Source organism: Elgaria multicarinata, chromosome 3, assembly GCF_023053635.1.
Source record: "Elgaria multicarinata webbii isolate HBS135686 ecotype San Diego chromosome 3, rElgMul1.1.pri, whole genome shotgun sequence".
Classification (NCBI taxonomy): Eukaryota; Metazoa; Chordata; class Lepidosauria; order Squamata; family Anguidae; genus Elgaria; species Elgaria multicarinata.
In genome coordinates, this window is record NC_086173.1 from 37,790,915 (window position 1) to 37,808,003 (window position 17,089).

The 17,089-nt window shown below is 46.3% G+C and overlaps 1 protein-coding gene across 2 annotated transcripts; it reads left to right on the forward strand.

Moving 5' to 3' along the window:
- The first annotated feature begins 324 nt into the window (after positions 1-324).
- On the forward strand, positions 325-16,441 carry CDK2 (cyclin dependent kinase 2). Of its 2 annotated transcripts, none has more exons than XM_063119990.1 (7): positions 325-455; positions 4,846-4,923; positions 5,272-5,395; positions 6,613-6,783; positions 10,625-10,726; positions 15,152-15,355; positions 16,288-16,441. In XM_063119990.1, the coding sequence occupies exons 1-7, from the start codon at positions 340-342 to the stop codon at positions 16,390-16,392; spliced, it is 900 nt and encodes a 299-aa protein (XP_062976060.1). In that variant the 5' UTR covers positions 325-339; the 3' UTR covers positions 16,393-16,441. The 2 variants fall into 2 exon arrangements, with proteins under 2 accessions (XP_062976060.1, XP_062976061.1); XM_063119991.1 differs by lacking the exon at positions 325-455 and adding an exon at positions 4,201-4,244.
- Positions 16,442-17,089: the final 648 nt, after the last annotated feature.

Genomic DNA, 17,089 nt, shown 5'->3' on the forward strand with positions numbered 1-17,089 from the left:
TGGGCGGAGCAAATGGAACGCGGGAAGCAGTTGGGAAGGAGGAGGGGAGCTGGAAGCGATAGCGGTGTTGCAAGTTGTTTAGCTTCGCGCGCGGGAAAAGAAAGAGAGAGCGCGCGCAGGAGAAGAAATAGCAGCAAAAGCCCAGTAAAGACACGCAACGTTCCATCCGGCCGCACGTGGAGACCCGCGCCTTGCTTAACCGCAGCGGCCCCCGGGCGGCCCTGCAGTGCCCCGCCTGAGTCTTGCAAACTCCCCTTTTCGTACCCCGATCTCTTGGTCTCCGGGCGACGGAGGATCTTAAAGGCAAACTGGGATCTACCCCAGCCAGCATCTCCTTTCATGGAGAACTTCCAGAAAGTGGAGAAGATCGGGGAGGGCACCTACGGCGTGGTCTATAAAGCGAAGAACAAAATCACTGGCGAGGTGGTCGCACTTAAAAAAATCCGCTTGGACACGTGAGTTTAAAAGCCCCCCTTTCCCCTAAATTTGTGGGGTCAGGGCCGGGCGAGTGACCTAAAGGGGGTGAAAAGAAGCAGAGGGCGTAATCGGCTCCCCTCTTTGCACTAGGAGGAGGAAGAGGAAGGGCTGGGAGTGTCCCTTCCGAACGGGTGGGTGGCGAGCAAAGGGGTCTGGGAAAAGTTTGTGGGGCTCGCTGTAATCCGAGGCTGCCCGCTCGGACCTCCTCCTGTCCTTCGCCCGCGAAGAAAGCTTTGCGGACGGAGAACAGAATCTCCCTTTGTGTGCCTTGGGATTCAGGGCCGACCTACACGGCGGGAGCTGGGGGGTGGGGTGGGGAGGGGAGAGTTATGAGCTTGCTTCCAATGGGCTGTATCCCATTCATATCAGTGGGTCTAATCATAGTACGTCTAACATTGGAGGCAGCCCCGGCTTTCTTTCTAGTTTGGGCCCGTGTCGAAGCTCCACTTAAGGGTGGGATCCCATGTATATTTAGGCAGAAAAAGGACGTGCAACTCCCAACATCCCCCCCCCCCCCCCCCGGCAGCCTGTGCTGCTCGCTGGGGAATGCCGGGAGTTGTAGGACATTTTTTTTAATCTGTCTAAACATGCATAGGAGTGTGCTCTAAACAATTCACTTGGGATGAGAGGAGACGGGTAGTGGCTAGACTGCCTCGGCGGCGGCGGCTTGTACTATTTTAAGGTGCAAATAAATACCCAGTTGCCCCAGGGCAAGGTGCTTAAGCCTTTTTGAGCACGTAGATGGCTTGTAAAAGCAGACTGTTGCATGGCCTGGATGAGGCCCTTGGAAGTGGGAAGCTCTTGAGAAGGAAGAGACAGGGGCATTGCTAAGGCACTTCCGTTTGCAAGTTTCTCCATCCTGTATGTCCCACACCATTCAGCAAATGTGCCTGTGTCTTCACTGCATCTGCAGGTGGTTTGAGAGGAGAGCTTCTCAGAACATGTGCAAAGTGGTTTTTCTGTCATCTCTGTGCCAGCATAACCCAGGGATGCACAATTTGTGCCCCTCCAGATGTTTTGGCCTTCGTTTCCCACCAGCCCTAACCAGCATAGCCATGGTGAGGGTTCATGAGAGTTGTAGGTCAAAACATCTAGAGGGCCACCAGTTGCCTACCCCTGCCATAGTCAATTCCCATATATCTAAGGTAGGTGATATGCCAGCCAGGTACACCCGAGTACTCTCGTTTTCCAAATTGTAAGTTCAGGATATGATGGTAAGGGAGACATTGCATGAGTTAAAAAGACTGCTCTCTTCCCTGCTTCACCTATTCTGTGCTCCATATAGCCCCTAATTATTGGAATATTATTTATTTATTTATTTATCATACTTATAAATAATTTATCATACTCCTTGGCCAAAAAAGGCTCTCGGAGCGGCTTACACTTAGCGCTAGGCCGTGATTAAGGCTCACTTTCTACTCGTTTTGTTTGGGCATGAAAAGCATAATGGTCACCTGCTTTATTACATTTATATCGCACTTTACCCCCCAAGAAGCTCAAGGTGGTGTGTGTGATCTGTTTCCCCATTTTATCCTTGCAATAACCTTGTAAGGTAGGTTAGGCAGAGACGAATTGTCTGGCCCAAGGTCACCTATTAAGCTTCAGAACTGACAGGGAATTTGTATCTTGGGTTTTTCCAGTCTGTGTCCAATAGTATACCCCACTGGTAGTTTAATGCTGTGGGGTGGTGTATCGGATACACAAAATAAGGCCTGACTGTAAGTTTCTGGAAAGCCTTCCTGGAATTAGTTGCAAATTGATGTAAATAGCTATAGTGAGTAAATGGGCAGCTTTGGTTAATTTCTAAAATTGGATTTGCTGTAGAATTCATTTTGTCTCTGGGAACTCCTTCGAAGGATTCGAATCTGAGGGTTAATCTGAGAGACAAGTGGACACAAAATAAGAACATAAGAAGAGCCATGCTGGATCAGATCAAGAGTCTATCTGTTCCAGCATTCTGTTCACACAGTGGCTAAACAGCTATCGTCCAGGGACCCACAAGCACGACACACACAGTGTAACAGCACCCTCTCACCCATGTTGTTGTTATTATTTATTTATTTATTTATATAGCACCAACAATGTACTTGGTGCTGTACAAAATATACAAATAAAACAGCAATACCCTGCCTAGAGGCTTACAATCTAAAATCACATTAAAACATGAAGGGGTGGGTGGGAAATGTTCCACAGAAACTAATGTACATACGATACTGGAAGTAGCACATAGCCATCAGGACTAATAGCCATTGATAGCCTTCTCCAGGAATTTATCTAACGCTTTTTAAAGCTATCCAAATTAGTGGCCATCACTACATCTTGTAGTAGTGAATTCCATCGTTTAACTATACGCTGTGTGAAGAAGTCCTTTTATCTGTCCTGAACCTCCCACCAATCAGCTTCGTGGGGTGACCCCATTGGATTCTAGTAAAACGGGCAAGAAGATGATAGCGACCTATATTGGACCAACATTTCTTTAGGAATATGCAAACTCTTCTGCACAATAAGACCTGTGCAACTCAAAAGTGTAGGTACTTGATCTAATGGAAGATATCCACCAAGGGGGCTTATATTACTTCCCCTTTTGAAGAATCTCTTTCATAGGATTGATTGAAGGCAATGATAATGCTACTAATTGATTGATTAGGTGAACGAGTGGTATATTTGGAAATATATTGCTCAAGCTGTTCCTTTAGAAAGGGAATGCAGTGCTCCAGGGTCCTGTTATTAACAATGTAATGATATTCATGGTCAATTACAGAAAAGATTGTTTGGATAGCAGGAGATGAAGGGAGTAGGATAAATGAATAGAGGTGAAGCAATCTCTGTATTGAAATATATGATATTGATGACAGATGGTAGTCTGTGTATTCCCAAGTTGCCTTATTGTTTATTAATATTTAATTTCTTGTCGTTGTCAAAACACTTTGTGTACGTTGTTATCCCTCTCAAATCCCTGCCTTTAAGGTACTACTTCCCAAAGTTGCAGGCATGTTGTTGAAAACATGACACACCTTAAATGCTCAGAATCTACACATACCCCCAGCTGTAGGTTTCCCCCTAGAGAAATAAAGGGCCCCCCTTTTCGCAATATTCAGGTCTCATGATTTCTAAAAACTGCCTCATGATTTTAAGGGGCAGAAGAGCATTGTTTGCTCTTTGCTGATTTAGCCTAGTGTTACTGAGACTCATGGGGCAGATTCTCATGTCACTTTAAGCTTTGGTGGTTTATAAGCTACTGTGATCCCCCGCACGATCGGAGAAATAAGCTACGCAGAGTAGTCTTTCCTCCCTCTGCAGTCCTCCCGTCCAGCAGAGGTAGTATCCCAGCTTCCTTTGTGCTGGAGACCATTACCCTGCTGACCTTTGCACCGCAGTTACGTCATGCTGCTCTCTCCGATTGGCTGGCTGGGGGGCACTAGGGGGTGTCTCCTTCTGTCTTCTCACCCTGGCATCTATCCTTACCTGTTTCCCAGCACCCCCACTGCCATCATCCCATCCATGCTGTGCCGCTCCCTACCGCCCTGATCCCCAGCCACTTCTCCATGCTTTTCCTTTCCCCACTGCTTGCCTGCATCCCCACTGCCATCGCCCCACCCAACCCGTGGTGGTCCCCACCTTTCCCCCTGCCCTCCTGCCCCAAAAGTGGGGGAGACAGCTTTAAAGCCTTGGAAGTTTGCAGGAACGGGACAAGATTCCATAAGTAGGTTCCCTTCATAGGGAGGCACCTGATGCATGAGCAAAACCCTGCACGATTACAAACCCGTGTGAGTAAAAACACCTTTGCGCAAAAAAAGGGGGTGGCAGCTCTAAACTATTGGGAGTTTGCAGGAACAGGCAAAATTGAGGCATTAAACAGGGGGGTTGGACTGATGGCCTTATAGGCCCCTTCCAACTCTACTGTTCTATGATTCTATGAAATGACAAATCTGGATTCAACCCTATATCTAGCAACATAGCCCCTTGTGCCAGGAATTGGTTTTACACTAAAACAGCTAGCCTACCTATAGAGGAGCCTTCCCCAACCTGGTGCCCTCCATATATTTTGGACTACAACTCCCTGCATTCCTGATTATGATGGCTGCAGCTAATGGGAGTTGAAGCATATGGAGGGTACCAGGTTGGGGAAGGCTTAATTGGAAGCCCCAAATGCAAACGGTATCACATTTGCTGTGCCAAACCATTGCACTGTGTTGTGTGCCTTTTGCTGACTGAATGTCCATAGTGCAAAATCCTTTCACCCACAAGGTTGCGATGCTCAGTCTTGTACCTTGGGAGCATCTCGAAGTGTCATATTAGCGGAGCGGAGCAGCTTTGGCTAGCTCAGCCCTGTATCTTCATCTCCTCTCTTCTCCTTTTGTCTTCCAGGGAGACAGAGGGGGTCCCAAGCACAGCCATCCGGGAGATCTCGCTGCTCAAGGAACTGAACCACCCCAACATTGTCAAGTAAGTGTATGAAGGAAAGTTGGCAGAGAAGGTAGCTCTGGAGAGTAATGAGCATAATGCTGTTTCGGGGAAGGTGGGAGCGGTCCTCCTTTCCTTCTGGAACCTTTATCAAGGTTACCCAATCGAGCATGTAACAGATGCAATTCCCCAACTATACTGGGCAGTGCCAGTCTAATCGCCCAGCATCTGTTAGTAACCAACACTGGATGCTTCAAAGAAGGATGTATAATAAACAAGGGGCAATTACCTAGTTATCATTCCTGACCCTTTGGCTAACAGTTGCAATGGGGTGGCTGCAAACATCTCAGTTCTTTGTTTCTTCCTCTGCCCCCTCTCACAACTCTCCAGGCTACTGGATGTGATCCACACTGAGAACAAGCTCTACTTGGTCTTTGAGTTCCTACATCAGGACCTCAAAAAGTTCATGGATTCTTCATCTTCCATCAGTGGCGTAGAGTTGCCCCTTATCAAGGTAACTAGCAGGGATGGTGGAAGGCAGCTAGGTAAAAACAACAACCAGTGCCTTGGTCCATGGATGTCCTGTTTCCATTTATTTCACGGTTCCAAAGAGCCCTGTTGTACTCCTGCACGCGCCGGCTGTTGAGGACAGCTCCGGGTGTGAATCTGCATGTGGTGGCCTGTATCCAGTGTTGGTCTAACTTAAGTCCCATTCACTTCTGTGGGTCTACTCTAAGTAGGACTAACATGGGATACAGCCAAGTGCTTCTGCTATTGAGGGGGATGAGGAATCTCTTGGCATCTGCGGGAGCTTCTGTGTGTGCCTAGATACAGTATGCGCAATGATGGATGGGCGTGCTTGATTTAACTTGTTCTTGGATACTGCCGCGTTGGATGAAATCTTTCTGCAGGCTTGAGTATCTTTGTGATGTTTCTATTGTGTTTCCCATTGATCATGTGTTGGATCAACTCCTCCCTCGACTTACAAAAGCAGTCTGTACACACTGTGGAAATAGCATAAGGCTCAATGCTGCCGTAACTGGCTTATCCTTTTTGTGCGGAGATCAAGAACCTGCAGGCTGGGACTTTGGGGGAGAAGTGGTTTGCTTGAGGGTGGGATGGTCCTGGCTTCCCATTCTCAATAATGTCAGGTACACCAAGATCCACCATGTGCACCCAAGAGCCAGCCTGGAGTGGTAGGATTCCATGGAGTCCTGTGGCACTCCTTTCCCATGGTGTGGCAAAACTAGGGGGTAGGGACTGAATTATGCCCTAAGTCTCTAGCTCTCATTATTTTTAAACACACACACACACACACACACACACACTACCATCATCTCTTTGGGCACCTCAGAAACTCAAGTATGAAAGGTTAAAAAAGCAAACAGTCCCCTCTTATGAGCTGAACCTTTTAGTTGTAGCTACTTAAAGTGACTTAATAGCTGTGGTGTAGATGACCTACATCCCTTCCCATTGTTAAATTCATTTTAAAATGCCACGATCAAATAAATTTAATGACCGGATGGAATTTAGGTCATCTCAAGAGTTTAGCAAACTCTTGAATCCCCTTTTTGTGGTGACACTTAGAATGCCTAAGTAGTAAGAGGGGACTAGAGTTTATTCCCAGCTTTTTAGCTATTGGCCCTCTGTGCTGACCACATCTACAATCGAGCTAGCTTTTTGTTTCGAGGGACTGCTCTCTTCTTAACTGTCCTGTTTATATTCTTCTAGAGCTACCTATACCAGCTATTGCAGGGCCTTGCCTTCTGCCACTCTCATCGTGTGCTCCACCGCGACCTTAAACCACAAAATCTCTTAATCAATGCTGAGGGAGCAATAAAACTGGCTGACTTTGGGCTTGCTCGGGCGTTTGGTGTGCCAGTGCGAACTTATACACATGAGGTGAGTATCTTCCTCACCAACACCATAGAGATGCAAAGGCCTGGAAGAACTGGGTGGGGAAGGAGAAATCCAGAAATGTTTGGAAATTTTGAAGGGGAAATGGGGTGTGTGGGGGCATCCTAGAGATGTAAAATTTCTGGAAATTTTGAAGCCATGGAAAAAGTTTCCCCCCTGTTTTTTTCTGGAAAAAAATGGAAATTTTTGGGAAAGTTTAAGTAATGCAATATTAGCACTTTTTACAGATTGAAAGTCACTTTGTTACTTTAGGAACATAAAATATAATTATGTCCAAGTTGGTTTGGCATAAAATTATTACATTTGGTATATTAAAAATACAGTGTATTCAAACCATTATTACAAATTGAATTTACTTAATTTTTTCCGTAACAAATGGAGCTACAAGCTCCTGAACTGTAAGGAACATCTTTGATTTTGCCAGTTTATGAGGAGCAGGCCAAAATAATTTTAAAAATCAACAGAGAGAAACCATCAACATCAGTAACAAAGAAAAGTATTTATGCCTCTGCTAGTCCTCCACACCCATTCCCATAAAAAGAACTGAGAAAAAGGGATGGAACACCATTCACCTTGCACTGCTGTCTGCCCTCTGGAATGAAATGACAAGTTCTGCTTCAGTTCCCTCCTCTCTCACAAAGGTTCAATGCATATGCATGAAATTTATTTATTGCATTTTGCATTGCATTTGCATTAATCAGTCTCATTTTCTGAGCTATGGCCATCATTATCAGTTTCAGTCTCAGCTTCCATGGCAGTGCCCCCTAGAGGCAGAAATGCATCTTGCTCTTGCATTTGAGAGTTCTAGTCTCAGTTTGCAACCTAGGACTTGCTTGTCCTTGGTGCACAGAAATTGTAATACTCTAATACTATACATAGTTTTTAGAAATCATTTAGAGAAGTAAATCTCTGAACACCTTGTCTTAAACATTTTATTCATCATTCTAAAATAAAACATCCCATAATCCATTTTTTCTTCATTTTTTCCGATTTTTTGGAAAAAACCCAAAAAAGGCTTCGAAAAAAATGGGGGGGGGGATTTTTTGTTATGAATTTTTTCGGGTTTTTTCTGGCCCTTCACATCTTTAGGGCATCCTCAAATGTTTCCAGGCCTTCATGTCTTCCCATGTTTGTGTTAGTCTTGTCTAGTTCAGGTAATATTGATTGTTGACTTTCCATGTTCTGTTTTCTCAGCAATTTCTGTGTGTCTCTTTTCTTCCTTTTTACCCTATTTGAAAAAAGTTGTTCTGTTATCCCAGTGGTATTGAGGTGCATGTAGTGGCACAAACTTGTCCCCTGGAATTTTCTCCTAGCTGGCTGGTATTGGATATTTCAATAACAATTTTTGTATTGCTCTGGAGATGTTTCAAAAGCTTGAAATTTTTTCAGAAAGCAGTGACCAAATTACTAGCTGGACTCAGCCAGTTAGTTCATGTAATGTTCATCTTAAACCACCTCAATTGGCTGCCTGTTTACTTCCATGTTCAATTCAAAGGGCTAGTAAAAACCTAAACAGCCCAGGATCAGGATACATTAAGAACAACCTTCTTCCAGGAGAACTTGCCCAAGCTCTGGGTCAGTGCTGGAGTTCCTGCACTGTGTTCCCCCATTGTCATAGTTGTAGTGAGCGGACACAGGGGAGTGGGAGGACCTTTTCTGCTGTGGCACCCTGATAAGGAAGATCCACGCAGCCTCATCTTTTATTGCCTTCTGGTGAGGGATCATGGAATAGTAGAGTTGGAAGGGGCCTATGAGGCCATCGAGTCCAACTCAATGGGAACTGTTCTATTCCAACAGGCATTTGGCTCCCTTGTGCAGTATTTACTGATATTTTTCATTCATTATTTGCTGCATTAATTGTCTTTCAGCTGGAAAAGTGGGGTATAAATAATGGGATAGAAATAAAAATAAGTGCTGCTGTTTTTAAAGCTGGTTTAGAAATGTGAGACTTGGAGTGTCTGGTCCAGACTCTGCAACTGAATCTTTAAGCCAATGGATTAAAGAAGCATTTTGGAAGCGACGGCTTTTTCGGTTTTCCCTACATATTGAAGGAAAGTGGTTCGAAAGCCAATGGGCCTGGCGGTAGAGATACTGCAGCCCAGAGACAGTGACCCAGTTAGCAAAATCAAAATAAGTCACTGTGGCTTAAATAAGCCACCATGGCTTGTTTCAACCCCCAGCACATGCTAGGCACCATTTTCCCGATTTCTTGCCTGGTAATGGCCTGTTGTTGGGTCATTTGAGGGTTGCTTTTCCCCCTCAAACAAGCCATCCAAGCCGCATTCAGATGACACGGGGAAATGGCACACGGCACACAACAGGAATTAAAACAAGCCACCTTGGCTTGTTTGAACGTGCGAACTGGCCCAGTCTCTAAAACAGGGATGGGCAATATACAGCCCTCCAGAACTTTTGGTTTAAAATGCTAATGATCCGTCACTATTGCCTACGCTGGCTAGGGCTGATGGGAATTGTAGGGCGAAGCACCTGGAGGGCTACAAGTTTCATAAGTCCATGTGGCTATTAAGAGTGCTTTAGCTTATTTATTATAGGACCTATAGGTGGGGTCTAGTTGTCCAGGTTGTGTGAATGGCTTTGGGGATCTGAAATCTCATTTTCTTTTCTTGTCAGCTGTGAGGAATGTTGGGAGCTGCTTTATACTGGGTCAAACCCTTGGTCCATCTAGCCCAGGACTGTCAACACTGACTAGCAGCAGCGGCTCTCCAGGGTGTCGGGCAGGAGTCTATCTCAACCCTACCTGGAGGTGCTGAGGATGGAATCCAGGACCTTCTGGGTGCAAAGCATACATTCTGCCACTGAGCTAGAGCCCTCCCCCGCCCCTCCAGATCTCTGGTTTTCCCTTTCTAGGGAAGGGCTGGCTAAATAGTTAGCAGGGGTGGACAGCAAGGTTGGTTGGGAGGAGAGCTATTGTTTTCAAAGTAGCTCATGACCCTCTTAAGGGAAAACATAATCTACAATAGAATTTACATGATCAAAAGCTTTTGTTTGTTTATCTGGATTCACTGTGTTTCTCATGCCAGACTAACCTTGGGGAAATAGCAATACTATTTATCCAAGCCTCTAATTAACCAATTGTTTTAGGTGCATGCACTCAGGCTTGTCTGTTTGCATTTAAGGGAGGAATGTGGAACCTTTTTTTGGTCCAGGAGGCAGTTCCCCCCCACTTGGACCAGTTGCCTGGGTGACATCAGGGAGGCAGGGCTCTGCTCCTGCAGCCTCACCCTTGATGTCTGCCCATCCCTGCCCATTTTCCCTTTCTCTGTGCCTCCCTCTGCATAGAGAAAAGGATTTGGCCTGCATTTGAAGGAGCAGCTCCTCCACACACTGGCTAAACGGCAGCCCTCCGTTGCGAACCACTTGTCCTGACTTAGGCGGCGTGCGGCATGCAGAGGGTCAGTACGCTTACCTGGCGCTCGGAGGAGCTGCATGTCTGCTTCACATCTCGATTAGGGTGGCGCACAAAAGGCCATCCAGCTGGTGCTTGGAAGAATTGCTCTGCCATGTGCCGGCCGAGCTGCATGAAAGGTCACTTGGCCAGCCTGGGGGCGGGGCCTGGGGGAGGGGGTGGGGCCTTCAGAGAACCTCCACACGCTGAAGGTTCCACACATCTGATTTAAGAAGTTGCTGTGCACATTCCTCTTGGATTTGAATGCTGATCTGCTTTTTTCACAGGGGCTTGAGTATATAGCTTTGATGCAGAGCATAGGTTGGAACTGCCCGTCTGTCAAGGACTTGCTATTTAATTGCATCTATGTAGAAAAGGAGAGTACTGGACTACTGACAGGTTTGTTGTCCTTCATGCTAGGTGGTGACCCTCTGGTATCGAGCTCCAGAAATTCTCCTTGGCTGCAAATACTACTCAACAGCTGTGGACATATGGAGTCTGGGTTGCATCTTTGCAGAGATGGTACGGAACTCTTTTGGAAAATGAGGTGGGGCGGGGCAGGGAAGTGGACATGAGGCCAGCCCTGTGATGAGGCAGGTGATCAAAGTGAGCAGAAAGCATAGCCTGTAGCAGAATCTCAATGCTGTAGCAGAATCTTGGATTTGGAACCATATCTGAAAGCCAAAACAAACTGTCCTTGGAAGGCAGAGTTGGATGATATGAAAACATTGTGTTGTGGTGGGAGAGGTGGTGGTGGGGCAGCGGCAGGTTCTCCCACATTGGGTTTGCATCCTTGACGCTGAAGTATTTGGGGCTGCTATGGATGGAGGTAGTAAACCCGGCAAAAAAGCATTGGAACAACCTCAGACCCCAATGTAAGTAGATGAATGGCTTTAAAGGGGAGGGGTGATTCAGTTCACTTTCTGTATCACTAGAATCTTGGCATTCAGCAGGCACCAAAATGCAATTTAGTCCAACACCGCTAGTCCACGGCACGACTAACAACTATCAGAGCTTTCCCAGTTCAGGCCATAGCGTGATACAAGTACAGTGCACTGTAGAAAAGGTGCTTACAAGACAAGTAGCTCGAGTTGGTTCATGCTATAGAGGTAAACAGGATACACGCGCACACACACACTATTGCTCACCTCATGCATTTTCTTTCCTTCTTGATCGCTCTGCCTGCCATGTCCCATCTTTTCCTTTTTTTTACCCTCACGCCCTTGCAGTAGCTGGCAGAGTGTACTCAAGCGTGTGGTCACGTAGGCTTCTGCATATCATGCCACAGAACATGGAATGTGGCTCCTAACTCTGAACGTTTGCTCTGGCTGGGAAGGTGTGAGTATTTGAGACACCATTTATATTTTGAAAACGAAAGGGCAAGTTCCAGCCTTATTTATTTATTAATTACATTTTTATACTGCCCAGTAGCCGAGGCTCTCTGGGCAGTGCACATTTAAAACCATAAAATACAACAAGCATCCGAATAAATTTAATACTTTAAAAGTTAAAAATGCCATATAAAACCAAAATAAATTACAGTCCAAGGAAAGCCTGTGTAAAAAGATTGTTTTCAGGAGGTGTTTAAAAGAAGTTTAAAGTTTACAGCAGGGACTGCCAAGAAATACTTTTGTAAGCCGCCATGAGAGCCTTTTTTGGCTGAATGGCGGCATAAAAATCCTTAAATAAATAAATAAAATAAGTTACATTTCCCGCCTCCCAAACCGCATGAGGGAGGGTTTTTCCAGAGGGTGGGTACTGCTACAGAGAAGGCCCAGCATCAAGGTTCTTCATGGCGACATTCCGTTTGTTTTGGAATGACCAGCAAGAACTCTGAAGACCTTAAATGTCATCTGGGTGTATATAAGGGAAGGCGGTCTGCTAGGTATCCTGGTCCCAAGTTGTTTAGGTTTTTATAGGATAATAACATTACCAAGCAGGGGTGAGCAACATGCAGCTTGTGTCCCCACTGTCCCCCAAGTTCAATAAAAAGAATGTGTGTGGGGGCGAAATGGCTCCATAATTTTGTCACTCTGTGGTCACTACTGATGCCATTTTAAAAATTATTTTTCCCGGCACCCATGGGGTGGGGGTTGCAACCCACAAGGGGCATCTGGGAGGTGAAAATGCTCACCGGACCTAACAAAATTCCCCACCCCTGCTGATGAGAATTTTAAAACAGTAAATAAACAAGGAAATTATACAACACTTGGAAAGGCGCGATTGGATGCCAATGATCTCAGTTTTTCCTCCCCTTGATTCTGTCCTAATATTATTATTATTATTTATTAATTTATATAGCACCATCAATGTGATTCTGTCCTGTTACAGATGCTTCTTTCTCCTTTGGTTGATATTTTCCTATATTTTGATATGATCTTATATTTTTCTGTATGTTTGCAATGTCTTTTAAAAAAAATATCTAGGAAAGGTTGGGGCTGTTCAAAGGTTAGAAAGGTCAGGCCATAGGCCAGTGGAAGAGCGCATGCTTCCCTGGGTTCGGTCCCGAGCATCTCAGTTTGAAAGATCGGGAACCAGGGCTGGAGAAGTGTAGAAGAGCTTCTGTCAATCAGGGCAGGCAATTGTGGGCTAGAGGGGCCCCCAGTCTGATTCAGTAGAAGGCATCCTCCTATTTTCTAGGTCCAGCTGGTGCCTTCTGTATTCAAAGGATGGGACTCTTCCATTTTCCACCCCACCCATATCTATGCACTGATAGTACATCTTCCCTAGTCCCAACAGTTTTTGTAAACCACCCAGAGAGCTTTGGCTATGGGGTGGTATATAAATGTGATAAATAAATAAATAGTTTTCAAATTCTGTTGATAAACACAGACAGCATAACTCCAAAAGTAAAAAGCACGCAAGCCAAGTTGGTTTGTGCAGATATGCCTGGCTTATATAATCTATTGCAGTTGTAGAATTTGGGTTGGTGGTGTTTTTTCACCCTCTCCCAACCCCCTTTTCAATGCTGTCATGCAGGCGCGTGCCGACAAAGTGAACCCTCATTCATTCATTCATTCATTTGTGTGTGTGTGTGTATGTGTGTGTGTGTGAGCCAGGGCTAGTCCAGATCAAACGTACCCTACATCCTTTCCCTCTGCCTTGTGAAGAGCTGCTGATGCGATCAGTTGACTTGGCGGAGGCGCCTTGTGGGGAAGGAAGTGACTTGCATCATTCCCTTTCCCCATGGCAGACTCCGCCACAGAACTGGGAGCAGGGAATAGAAGACGCCTGTTGTGGGCTCTCCTTTTGAGGACTGAATGAGAGCTTGGGGGGGGGGGAAATACTGCTTTTTCCCCACTAGGGGGCGCGTGTACTCTGGACAGCAAGTGTACGTTTTATGCGCAGCATGTGCAGAGGGCTGTGTGCCGTGGAGGGAGGGGCTCATGGAATGATTCCCATGGGAACTTTCTGGGTCGTATTCACTTCAGCCCTTGGAAGTCCTATCATGATAAAAAGAAAACCAGAGCTGTTTTCTATCCTGCTTTTCTGTCTAATAACTGTGGTTTTCATAATATCCAATATAACCAAGGATATTATGAGCAATCCAAACACTTAAGTAAAAAAAAATAATGGAAGCACCAAACTATCAACAAGGCAACCGTTACAATGAAGGCTAAAAGCAGCAGATCAAAACAACGCTAGAAAAACGGGTCGTACAATTAAAGTTAGCGGAAATGTAAAAATACGTTTTATGTATCAGTGTGTTAGTTTTCTGTTTAAGAAAGCCCCACTGATTGACATGGAAAAACAACAACAATAATAAACATCTACAGTCAATAAAAATGGGTATGCTTAAAACTGTTAAACTGGAATATCCCAAAAGTTGGGAGCAATAGCAGCCTAATCAGAGTTCAAGAAATGAGTCATTTACTAGCTGATCCTTTTAATTGGAGGTGGCCGAAACAAAAGCTAGGAACTTTGGAGTGTTCTGCCATTGGGCTACGTTGCTAAGGTGGAACTTACGCAGAGCAGTTGACCAGTGGCCCTTCTGGGGAAGGTGTCCCAGAATGAGCACGTACTGCTGAGGAAGCCCAACTCAATAGAGGGCCATGGAATAAGAGGACTTCTGCTGATCACAGAAGTGGGGAGAAGGGACACAGGGCAGAATCCAATGGGACACTTATGCCCCCACCGATTCTCTTGTAGCCCCGGTAATTCCACTGCACAAGCCCTAACTGCTTGTGCATCATTGGAGCCACCAGAAAGGAGCGGAAATGCTCTTTTCTGGAAGGAGGCAGTTTGGTAGAGCTCCCAGGAGGGAGGTCTGCTGTCCTGCCTGTTTCTGGAAACAAGAGTTTCTGCTTGTTTTGGAGCTTCTTCGAGCAAGTGCAAAATCTTCCTTGCATAAGACTTTGGGTCCCTCTTGTGCAACGGAATCGTGGGACCCACCACTTGCGGAAGGGAATTGGGAAGGCGAAAGGAAATTGGTGGGACAAATAAATAATATCTGGCCGTAAGCTTTGATGGACAGTGTTGTCTTCAAGGTGCCACAAGACTCTTCCTTAGTTTTGCAAATTAAGTGTGTTCTGTAAATGGCAAATAATGATAGGATTCCTGCCATTGCTGCTTTACCTTTGGATTTTGTTAATCCTGCTGTTTCTCCAAGCAATTCAGGTTTTGGTTCATGACTGTCCCCCTTTTGTCCTCCCAGCAGCTCTATAAGGTAGGTTAACCTTCTGTTGAAGGGTGGCTTTAGTTTAAATGCTTCCCTTCAATAGAAAGTCCCAGGACAGTTCACATAATGGATAGTGACTGGCTCCCAAGACTTCTAGTCTCCCCAGCCCTAGTCTGACACTCTGAACTACTGCACCACGTTAGATGCATTGAGCCTCGTGTGCCTGGACCAGCCAGGGGTGAAGGGAAGAACAGCTGGGTGAGGGAAAGCAGCCTGAGGATGCCACACCGAACCATGATTCTGTTTTTCCTTCCTCTTCTGCCAAACAGCTAACCCGTAGAGCGCTCTTCCCCGGGGATTCGGAAATCGACCAGCTGTTCCGCATCTTTCGCACCCTGGGCACGCCGGACGAGACCGTGTGGCCAGGTGTCACCTCCATGCCTGACTACAAGTCCAGCTTTCCCAAGTGGGCCCGGCAGGACTTCAGCAAAGTGGTGCCACCTCTGGACGAGGAAGGCAGGAAGCTTCTGGCAGTGAGTTTCAAGGCAGGGCAGGGAGAAGGGGGCATCGCTTCAGCTCTGGGAAAGAGGCATTCAGCAAGCCCCGTGGGGCGCAGGGGCTCCCTGTGTACGCTTCTTTGGCTCTCAGAGTCATTGAGCGGTTTCCTGTCGAAACGCCTAACCTGTAGGCAGGTGCTTTTAAGAGAGGTGGAGTGGGCACACCTTCCTTGAATAGGAGCGTGTGCTCCCATCTCTCTTCAAGTGGGACGCAGGGCCATTCCGCCAGCCCTGCTGAATGGCCACCTCCCTGAGGCTCCTCAGGCTCCAACAGGCTGCAGTGGAGGGAGAGGAGTTGGGCAGCAGGGCCGTTCCACAAGCCCTACTCAAAGGCCACTTGCTTTTTCCTCTTCCCTGCCCATCTCTTTTACCTTTTGTCTCATGTCTTTTTAGATTGTAAACATGTGGACATGGACTGTCTTGTTTTTATTGATTATATGTAAGCCACTCCAAGAGCCTTTTTGGCTGAGGAGTGGGATAAAAATGCTTTAATAAATACATTTAAAAATAGCCCAAAACAGTGGCGTTTAAAATAGATTGAAAGCCAGAACTGTCAGTGTGTGCCTGCGTTGCCCTCAGAATCCCCTCCGTGTGTTGACAGTCGTGGCTTTCATCTTGCTTTAAACACCAGGATGTGCTTTTTTGTTTTGTTTCTGTCATGGTTCTTGATTTTAACTTTCCTGAATTCCTATTTGATGTATCTCCCTATTCTCCCTTGTGCTCTAGGGTTTTGTGCTGTGTTTAGTCTCTCTGCTGTTGGTGCTGGGGGGTCAAACCAGATCTGCGTTCCACTGTTGAGATGTCTATAGCACCTCTTGCCAACCACGGGTTGGGGGGGAAATAAGTTGGTTTTCCATTCTTTTGGGTTCCCGCCTATCGCTTTTAACTTTTCCTCCTTTCCTCTTTAGCAAATGCTGCATTACGATCCGAACAAGAGGATCTCGGCCAAGACCGCCCTCAACCACCCCTTCTTCCGAGACGTCACGAAAGCCGTGCCACACCTTCGGCTGTAAGATGGAATCAGGGCCAGCAAACCTGCCTGGCCGCATGTGCTGCAACATGCTGCTCATTTGGACCGTGTCGGCTGCTTGCACTTAACTTTTCAGCTTCATCCTGAATAGGAATTCCACTTGAGCCCAGCCTAGCCTACATCTTTGGGGTTTTTGCTCCTGGACTCATTTTAAGGCACTAGCTGAACGTGTGGATTTGGTGCTTCCCGGCAGCCTTGCGTAAAGAGAGGAGGACCTCCAGAGCCAGCAGCTGCAAGAATTCCAGCTGCGAAAAGGACAGCAAGCTTCATTCCTCACATTTGTTATCCCCCCGGGAGTTCTGTCCATCTCCTTCCTCTTAATGCCTTTGACAAAGTGTCTCCTGTACTAGCTGACTCTCCAATTCCACCTTTGCAAGAACCAGCTGTGCATTTGATAAGCAAACCTGGCTCTGCCAGGCAGGAGACAGTCTTTCTGATTTGGATATAAAAGGGGTTGGTTTTAAATGTAGGACTGCTGTCTGCAGGGTGTTCTGTAATGCCCTTCTGGCACCAGCGGAGATGTGCCCACCATTTCCTTCCAGATCAGGTCCCTCTATGGGGACATGCACTTAAATCTCCGCCTTTCATGAGCAGAAAGAAGTTTTATTAAGGACTAAGGAACTTCAGCAGTATCTAAACTCATGCATCCCTTTGCATCAGTGAAGTTAGTAGGAATGGCT

Excerpts from the sequence above, each read along its gene's own strand:
- CDK2 (XM_063119990.1), top strand. The coding sequence starts at position 340 with ATGGAGAACTTCCAGAAAGTGGAGAAGATCGGGGAGGGCACCTACGGC. Across the intron at positions 6,784-10,624 it reads TGCGAACTTATACACATGAG|GTGGTGACCCTCTGGTATCG; the intron begins GTGAGTATCTTC and ends CCTTCATGCTAG. Across the intron at positions 15,356-16,287 it reads AAGGCAGGAAGCTTCTGGCA|CAAATGCTGCATTACGATCC; the intron begins GTGAGTTTCAAG and ends TTTCCTCTTTAG.